Below are 10,500 nucleotides of genomic sequence, written 5' to 3'. Positions count from 1 at the left end.
AAGAAGGTTATTTACAAAGCTAAAACTTTTCTTTAAATATCAGAATAAAAAATGGAATCAGCAAGAAGTGAAAAAGTTTGAAAGTTTATGTTTTTTGAGAAATTTTTCTCTAAATATTTTTTTAGACAAATAAGACCATCTGGGAAAAACACCCTAGTCTTGTAAGCTCTTTAAATAATACTTTGTATCGTATAATCAAATGTTATTCAGAGCATTATAACATTAAATAAATGAATGTTTAGAAAACTGGTTTGTCAACATTAAATAGATATTTAATCCACTCTTACAATTATCCTCACGTTGCTAAATGAGCAAAGAAAACTTACAACTACACCAGAGACAAAACTATCTAAACACAACATATGTTCTTAGTCTAGGCCAGGGGAGCCCAAACTCAGTCCTGGGGTGCTGGTGTCCTGCTCTAGGCCATTATTCAAGTCAAGTCAAGCTTTATTGCCACATGTGTGGAAATAAAGTGGAATGAAATGACAAATGTTACATTCAAATACGATTATGAATTTCAAAAACACTGAAGAAAAAAACTACTAGGGTGCACTCTTTTAAAAGGTACTAAAATGTACCTTTTATATAAAGTAGCCTATTTTCAAGGAACAATATGTACCCTTTGTAAGCAAATAAGGTTATTTACAAAGCTAATTTTTTTTTAAATATAAAGATATACAATAGAAACAGCAAGAAGTGAAAAATGTCACCATTACCATCTTCACGTAAACTTTAAAAAATATTTTTTACAAAAATATCATGGGCATAGGCCTATTACATGTTCACTACACTGATAGAAATGCTGATAGAAAAACTTAATTTTAGGTCCAATGTGGATGAAACCAACAGCTGGGTAAATAATAATACAAATGTTTCAAAATGATTCAATATTGGACCCAACTTTTGACTGAAAGAGCATTTTTAGTGTACGGGATTTGCAAGTACCTAATAACCAAAACAGACCTCAAATAATCGAGCATGTGCAGAGTTGTTTTTTTTTTTTTACACTAAAAATTGCACCTCCATCTACTGGCCTTATATGCATAATACAGTGCAATTATTAGTCAGTTCTACAAATGATCTTTATGAAAACAGTTAAATTTTTATTTCATTGTTGAGAAAACATACTCACAGACCTTGTGATTCTTTTAAAAACTAATAATTAAATTATAGCAAAATAAATGAATGAATGAAAAAAATGCTTAAAGAAAACAACATTTTATTTTTAATGGCAAATAAACACTGCTACATCACTGACAGAATAGAGGATTTTGATTTAATGGTTTTATTATTACACAGTAACAGATTTCTAGCACCACTTACATGACTAAATTCATTAAGGAGATGCAGTAGTGGTTTACAAATGAAGGATGACAGTTTCTCAAACAAAACTGAGGGCACATCATTTCTAACAAACCTGTCAAACTAAGTTTTTTCTTTACCCACTAATGATGTATACAATACAAAAGTGTGTAAGTGTGTGTGTGTCCAATTTATTTTCATAGATTTTATGTTTACCTTTTTAAAATAGTTTATAATAAAACAATTCAAGCATTCCATGTTTTATGAATATTTAAAATCTGGTCATGTAAACAAGTATTGCAAAAGTTTTATTTATAATTTATAAATACAATGTTCTCAATCTGCATAATCAATAACAGCCACATACAAAATTTTATCCCTTGGAAAAAAAAAAAAACATCTTCCCTCTCCAAACAATATTTACACAGGACACACATTTTAACTACAACAGACCGTACAGTTAAATTAGACTACATTTATAAAGTGACAACTTTTTCACACCAGGACAGATCGTTCCATGATCGGAAAAGAAAGACTTGTCAATTGTGGCAGGAAGTTTCACTTTACAAAAAAAAAATAATAAGACAGACAATATCTAGGAATAAGAAAAATATCAATGGAATGAGTCTTTATACAAAAAACACAATGGCGAATATAACTCTTTGAAGAGAATGGTACAGTAGTGCTGGTTGTAACATCTTGTATTTCTCTTGTCACTAAATACTGTATGTATAGTTATAATACTGTAAAAATATATTCAAGGTATGCAGTTAGAAGAACATGTGAAGATCTTGCCAGTAACTTTTCTTCATCGTTTGTATCTCAGACTTGAGTTGTTCCATTTAATGAAGAGACAAAAAAAAAAATATATATATATATATATATAGTAAAAAAATGTATAGTGAAGTTGAAATCTTGTGCCCTCCAACATTAGCGTCTCCGCTTGGAATTGGTTTGTTTAACGGAGAGCCAGATGGAAAACTTGCTTCAAGCGTGAGCCTCTTTAAAAACGGAAGAAACAGAAAACATCATTCATTAATTCATTTTTAACTAATATTAAAAGAATGAGTATGAAAAAAACTCACATAATAACAATAACATGGCAATATACACAATAATTGTTTGTATGGTTTGTAATGATCTTTTCATCTTAAAATTGGCAAATATTTTAAGTCAGCACATTAGCAAATTTTTTTTTACAAATTTATTGCGATAAATAAATTTTTAAAAAGTTTATATTTAAATATTTATTGTAAAGCCAGATTAGTGCCACAAACTTAATCCTGACAATTCTTTGTATTATTATTACCACTAATTCCAAATATAGCTAGATTTAAAGCAGTAACAAGGCCAGAAAATTCAATACACAGGAATTTAGTAATAGAACACACACATAATGATTTTAGCTATAGACCAAACAAAAGCAACTACATGCACAGGCAGATTTTGGACTGCATTTGGGTTTTTAGCTTTGCCAATCATCAGTAAACTATAATAGGCTACATATTTATTTAGAGCAGAAGCACTTGATTCACAACATAATGTGCATATCTTAAGACAATTCTCATAAAATGGCATTACTTTGCTAAAGCTATAGGGCGTCCAGTATCTAATTGCATCAAATGCAATGCTATGTCATCTACTGTCCTTTGAAAATGTTGGGACATTGTACAAATAGAAAGCAGATCTTGAGAATGGTGTTCAGGTACAGTGACAACTGAAAAATTCAATCATAATCACGTGATCTTCTCAAAATTAGTTTATAAATAAACTTTACTTAATTATTATTGGTCTGAAACTAAAGGCTCTGATAGTGATGGTATGCGAAATGATATGCGAAATGATAGGCTAAATATATGCTTACATTAGTGATGCACTGTTTCAATGACATTAGTGATTTTTAGACATTTTAGTGAAAAAAAAAGGTCTTAGTTTTTATTAACAGGAGGAGCCACTGGTGACACAAAAGCTGAAATTAAATAGAATATCTATTGAAGTGAAATCTGCAGGAATTAAAAAAATAAATAAAAAAATAAAAAAAAGATGTCATGAAAATCTCCTAAATTCACAGATGCCGTGATCTTGCTTTCAAATTGTAGCGAGCAAAGTTTGTGACTGCAATTTATATTTCATTGCCAAATTAGTGTAAATATTAGGGGTGTGACAAGACATGGGATTGGGTTCATGAGAACAAGACGAGAATTTGACAGTATTTTTAAGAAATCTTCAATGATAAAATATATGAATGGAAAATATTTTATTCAACAACAAAAAAAATTGCAAATTGCAAAACTGTGTTTTTTTTAATTAACTTGTAAACGCAGCTAAGAGTCCTACCCAATGGTAATAATTTGATTACGTCGTTTGCATGTCTGTACTGTGCTTCAATAATGCGACTGAAAAGGAATACTCCTTGTGTCTTAATTCAATTAGTGTTTATGATGATTATGGCTTTAAGCATATCTAAAGTGCTATTCCATCGTATGTTATGAGCCATGGTTAGTGCCTGTGGCTGCCGTTGTAGCAGCCACAGCTTTTGGACATGGCAACCCTTGAACTCCAGTAAAGAAAAAAAATAAATAAATTAAAGAAAATTGCAAAGCACTTGATGTTTGTGCGGTTATAAGCAAATCCTGCCTCCAATCTTCAGTGCTAAATTCACCCTCACGCTCCATCATAACATCACAACTCACGAGACAACTTTTCACCACAAAAAGAAATCTCAGTGCAAGTTAGTCTCGTGATATCTCGTAGCTCGAGATCTCGTCACATTCCTAGTAAATATCTAACCCTAATTACTCGACTGGGTTTAAGTGAGGGAATAAAGTGCATCTCAAAACTAACCTTTCTCCTCAGTGCTGCCAAAGCCTTCCTGCGCTTGGTTGAGTCGGTTTTGCTCAGCAGCGATGCTTTTAGAGTCAGGCCCGCTGTTGTGTGAAGCCCCTACTTCCTCAGTGTGGTAGGCCTGGTCCAGGTGTTGCTGTGCAATTTTCAGATGCCTCCGCAGACGGTCTAGATCACGAGTAGTGTTGTCACCACCCAGTGACTCCCGTCCCGAGTCTGCTAGAAACTCAGCCTTCAGCTTGCCTGAGGAGTACTTTTTCAGGACAGCCTGGTATCCAGGTGGAGCACTGGGAAGGCGGTGACAGATGGTGGACGTGGATGGCCTATGAACAGGGAGTCTCCGATTTGCTCGACTACGAAGAGAGTCCCTCAAGCCACCAATTCCCAGATGCAGGATTTCCAATACAGTCAGTGCCAGACAGAGTACACTGACAACATACATGATGACCAGGAAGATGGTTTTTTCAGTGGGACGTGAGACAAAGCAATCCACAGTGTGTGGGCAAGGGCTTCGGGTGCAAATGTAGGACGGAGAGACCTCAAAACCATAAAGAATATATTGGCCAAAGAGGAAAGCTATCTCAAAGGCAACACGAGAGATCAACTGTAACACGTACACCTTCATGAGACCATCTCTCTTGATGCGGCGTCGGCCATCATGTTTCACGGCAGCATCAGAAGCAGCGGTAGTCTTGGTTGAAGCTGCTGATTTGTTGTTTTTCTCTGAGGGCTCAATCTCTTCTGGGATCATGGGAACTTCTTCACTCATCTCGTCTACCATGTCATAGTCACGGCTCATACCTCGATGAACCATAGACAGCATTTTGCGTTTGCGTGGTCGATATTCATCATCGGCCATTCGAGCAATTTTGTGCATGGCAAAGCCGAGATACATAATGGATGGAGTGGTTATCACAATAATTTGAAAAACCCAAAATCTAACATGCGATAAAGGGGCAAAAGCATCATAGCACACGTTCTCACAACCAGGCTGTTGTGTATTGCATACAAACTTGCTCTGTTCATCCTGATAGATGGTCTCACCGCCCACCACTGTCAGGACGATTCGGAAGATAATGAGGAGAGTGAGCCAGATCTTTCCCACAAAAGTAGAATGGTTGGAGATTTCATCAAGCAAACGTGTCAAGAAGCTCCAACTCATGTTTCCACCAACACAAGAGACCTGTCAGATCTGTAAAAGAAAAAAAAATTGTGGGAGCATGCAGTATAGATATGGCTTTGATTGCCAATCTAATACTTATTTTATGTAATTAACAGCAAGTTATTTAAATAGATCCAAACAAAGAAAAAAATAAATAAAAGTAGTTTGACCAGCAACACAGAGACTACTTGAATAGTTTTGCTCTTCTAAACAAATCAGGGGACTAACTGAAGTAGCTTTCTTGAACAGACAAACAGGTTGTATAATTTTTATATTTTCTAATTGTTCATAATTTTTCCATTTATAGCGCGTCTTTTTTGCCTTGATATTTATTATCTGTTGTTCAAACACACCATGAACAGCAGCAACGCTAATTGTTTTATTTGCTCTCTATTTCCACCAGGGGAAACTTATCCCGAGGCCTCTAGAGATATGATCCAAGTCCCGTGAAGAGATGATGCCAACCTTAGAGGACTTCTAGAGGTCTCCATAACCCTGAACCAGGCTGTATTCTGAGCAGATGCTGTGGTGGTCATATAGGAGTGGTGAGCATGAGATGGATTCCTGAAAGACCCAGTGACAAATGAGTCTCTGCATTGATCTCATGGGCCAGCCTAAATACCCGCCAGTGCCTTACTCACACCTGCAGCTTCTTCACGATGAATGTCCGGCGCTCTTCAGCCTCCTGAACCTAGACTGCAGCTCTGCACAAGAAGTTTGGCCAGAGGAGAAATGATCATTCCCAACTGAGCCTGGTTTCTTTCTAGGTGTTTTCCTTCACTTTTGTCAATTGGTGAGGTTTTGTTTCTCGCCACTGGCTTGGGACTTGTGGAACATTAAACGACACTGAACTGAACTAAATTGAACTTTAACTCTGAAAACTTGACTAACACAGGAAACGTCTGTGTTTAGCTGCTTTGACACAATCTACATCTATCTAGGAGAAAATCTAGGAGTTAACTTTGATTCAGAGCTTTGCCTAGAAAAACAAACTAGCTCAGTGGTTAAGAATAGTTACTATCAGCAGAGGATTATCTCCAGACTCAAATCCATCCTTTCCTTTCAAGATCTGAAAAAAGCCATACATGCTTTTAACACATTTCGCCTAGAGTATTGTAATTCCTTACATATTGGTCTCCCTAAATCTTCATTGGCATGGTTGCAGTTGGTTCAAAATGTGGCAGCTTGACTTTTAACGGGAACCAAAATCATGTTGAAATTTTTAGCATCCCTTCATTGGCTTACTCTTAATTTTAGAATTCAGTTCAAGATTTTACTTATTGTTTTTAAAGCACTAAATGGGCAAGCACCTTCTTATATTTCTGAACTTATAAACTTACATTTAACTCCTTGGCCCCTTAGGTCGTAGAATAAAATGTTACAAATTTCTCAGGCACGACTTAAACTGAAAGGAGATAGAGCCTTTGCCACATATTTGTGGAACCTGCTGCCAGCGGACATTACGAGTGCTTCTTCTCTCTCATCTTTTTAAGTTCAGACTTGAAACACATTTTGTTCTATTGCCTTCCCTGGCTTTTAATCTTTATTTAACGTATTGTTATTTTACAGTTTTAGAATATGTGCTATGGTTTTGTTCCGCAATTTGGTCAGAGCCAAACTTTTTATAAATAAACTTTTTATAAACAAACTTTACCTACATTGTAAAAGCATAAAAACAAAACAAAAATTGTAATTGCAGTGTACTGTAAACCTTTGTTGATACATTTGTTTTTATAAACACATCAATATGTATTCTGTTGATAGTGCTTTTATTTTTAAATGGACACATTGGACACCTTCCCCACATATGCCCATTGTGACAGTTCAGTACACTTACATTTAGCAGATGCTTGATTCAAGTAAAATGAAAAACTCACATTGATAATTAATCTGCTTTATATGAGTTGTTGCATATGCTGAAAGTTTATATTGTTATTTGACATGAAAAGTGATTGATTCACTTCTATGTGGTGATGAAATACAAGTCAAAGCACCAGCAGGTGTCAGTGTTAATATACTGTACTTATACAGTACACAAACATGCACGCACATACATACCCTCTACAGAGGTATAGCTCATTTAACAACAAAGCATGCTGCTGTGAACCCCCTTCAATTAAATCATCCTCAATCTAAGATTCAGTGTCATAAAAATGCCTGAAATTATAAAAAAAAAAAAAAAAAAAAAAACACGCATCTACTTCAAAACATGTGCAATGTTCTTTGAAAAACTCAGAGTATGGTCATGGGAATTAACATATGTCCTGTAAAAAATAAATAAATACATATTTTTTAACATTTTAATATTTTATGCATAAAAATACGTTTGTATTCACTTTATAAACATGTAATCTAAAATGCTGGGTTAATTAATTGCCAACAGATAATATTACCAGAAAGTCTTAAGACTCTTAAAACATAATATTGCAGTCTAAACAAAACAAGCATGACAAACTATATATCATTTGAAGGCCATATCTGGTGATTTTTAATTAATATTAATGATGAATATTTAATAATTTGTTGAAAAGCATTAATACAGCAACCAAGATGTAAAACTATTTTAGATTACTTTAGATTTTAATAATAAATACCACCAAACTGTTCATACTGCTTTAGAGAGTGATGTCTACTTTGCAAATATTGTCAAAAGTGTGAAAAAATATAAATCATATTCCTCAAAACACACAAAAATAGGGAGCGCCCTTACATTGTGACTGAAAACTGAATGTCATCTGGTTGTGATGTTTGGTTAAGTGCCCATGCAAAATCTTCTTGAAAGCTTTTTCTTTCTTTCTTTTTTTTTTTTTTTTTTTTTTTTGAGATATTAGCTTCAAAATTGGAATTTAATTTGTTCAGATATTTAGCTCAGTCAGTTGAGGGCTAAAACATTTTTTATAGATTCAAATTGCATGTAATATAATAAAATATACATATTTTATTTTCATACACTTAAAGACATTTAACATTTTTAACTTTTTTTCACTTTAGCTACAATCTGACAATTGTCTTCTTCAAAATGAGACCAAGCTTAAATCTACACACCATGTCCATGTTCAAATGCTGGAGGTGACAGTTGAGGGGTTATTTATATAACATGCGGGTTAATGCATACAACCTATAAAAAAAAAAAAAAAAAAATATATATATATATATATATATATATATATATATATATATATATATATATATATATATATATATATATATATATATATATATATATATATATAAATATAATAGTGTGCTGGAAGTATGCCAAAGTTTTTACACTATGAATATTTAATACTGTTACAAGCGAATTTAGTTGAACATTATTATTAGCCTATGTATTTATTATGCTGCTGTAGTTATTTGTATTATTATGACAGTTATCTGAACATGAAATAACCAAGTTAAATGACAATTAATTAACGTCACATGCCGTAATGGAAATGTACTGAGCAGCTTCTGTTTGCTTTTTAACATCAGCGACCTCACCTATGGGCTGGATCTTTAAAGATACGGACAAGTCACGGCAGGTCATTGCCTCACACAAGGAACCAAGACTGAGGTTCTGTGGTCAAGAGAAAGCTTAGAATCTGTTGTAAAATGTTAAACTGTAGGTTTATTCAGACACTATTTGACTCCTCTGTTCAAGTAAGCCACAGACTGGTAAAGTGATGTGTTAGCACAACACAATACATTAAACAGATTTACTGTAAAGAGTGTGTGGCACGTGGCACTTAAAGGCCACACAAAATCTCTTAGAACTGGTCATATTAAAGATTAAATTAATCAGAGAAATGAAGATCCCACAAGATGATAAGAAATTAAACAGAGAAAAAAAAAGAAATCTGAACACACAAAATATTGAAACATTCATCTTAGCTAAAGTATGTTTTGTATTGATGTGTCTATTTAGTGTATTGACAACTAAAAATAAAGTAAATCAGTGCATGCCTTACAAAAAATAGTGTAAACAAATTATTGTATATACTACCACTAATAATATTACTAATAATCTACACTTTACGATTCATAACATGATTAAACTTGTTTAAGATGTAGCGCTAAATTACCACAATGTAGTCAGAATTCCTCACTCGGGTCATTAACCGCGAACAAAACTTTGTATAACCATCCTTTAAGTTTTACAAGCCGCATCTTTGTATCAGTAAAAAGAAATCAGAATTCTCAAAAGTCATTTGTTGTCCCGGTAAACGTGCAGTCCCAGCAAACATTAAGCACAAACTAAGCAGAAACACAAGCATGCACATACCTTCGTCTAACAAGTGATTAGTAGCTCCTGTCTCCAGCTGTTGAACAATGCTTGTGTTTGAACCCCGACACAGTCACTTGTCTCAATTAACTTCCACCCACTTTCACGTTAACCCATAGACCGTTTGGAATCCACAACACGTGAACACCCAGGGCTTCACCTCTTTTACACCCACACCTAACGAGGCCTTTAAACCTGAAGTTTGAGCTCATCTGTCCCGCAGTCTCAGTTGTAAACGGTGTTTAGAATATCTTTTTCCATCCCAAATAGCCATTTATATAACCTTTTATATTTTAGATGATTAACCAATGCAACAATTAATTGGTTCTGTTTAATTTGTTGAGGAAAATTTACTTAGTTGGTCACTACTCAATGTAAATTAATCTACAATAACATTGAAAAATTATTAAAGCTTCTTTGTGACTTACCACAAAACCTTATATTGCACAGGTTTATTTTTGGCTATGGACAAATAATGAATGAATAAAAACATTGTATGAGTCAAAGTTATAGTATTCTTTTAAGCCAAAAATCTTTAGAATATTAAGTACAGATCATCTTCCGCGAGTTTCTTTCCATAAATCAAATAATAATTTTGAAATTGTAAATTGTACATCTGTGAAGATGATTTCCTTTATTTATTTTGAGTTCCCAGATTTTCAAATAGTTTAATCTTAACAAACTATTGTCCAATCTTAAAAATGAAGAAATACAAAAATCTGCTAAAGTAATTAAGTACTATTTACCCCCTAAAGTATTGTAATTTATTTTAAAATGATATTGATAAAATGCATCAGTTACTGAATACAATTTTTTATTGCAGTAGTTGTTCACTCCAGATACAAATAAAATAATTACATTTGTTATTTTTAATTTGTTATTGTTGTTTTCCACAACTCTTGCAAGTCTTTTGTCTATACACAACACA

At 33.6% G+C, this 10,500-nt stretch overlaps 1 protein-coding gene across 3 annotated transcripts; it reads right to left on the bottom strand.

The window, feature by feature from the left end:
• Positions 1-1,205: 1,205 nt before the first annotated feature.
• gjc4a.1 (gap junction protein gamma 4a.1) lies at positions 1,206-9,625 on the bottom strand. 3 transcript variants are annotated; one of them, XM_087254845.1, is made up of 3 exons: positions 9,373-9,625; positions 4,150-5,341; positions 1,206-2,306 (listed from the first exon to the last, which is right to left on the bottom strand). In XM_087254845.1, the coding sequence occupies exons 2-3, from the start codon at positions 5,309-5,311 to the stop codon at positions 2,293-2,295; spliced, it is 1,176 nt and encodes a 391-aa protein (XP_087110971.1). In that variant the 5' UTR covers positions 5,312-5,341; positions 9,373-9,625; the 3' UTR covers positions 1,206-2,292.
• Between the last annotated feature and the right edge of the window lie 875 nt (positions 9,626-10,500).

This window comes from Danio rerio, chromosome 6 (assembly GCF_052040795.2).
Source record: "Danio rerio strain M-AB ecotype USA chromosome 6, GRCz13ab, whole genome shotgun sequence".
NCBI lineage: Eukaryota > Metazoa > Chordata > Actinopteri > Cypriniformes > Danionidae > Danio > Danio rerio.
This window is presented reverse-complemented; position numbering and strand designations above follow the sequence as displayed.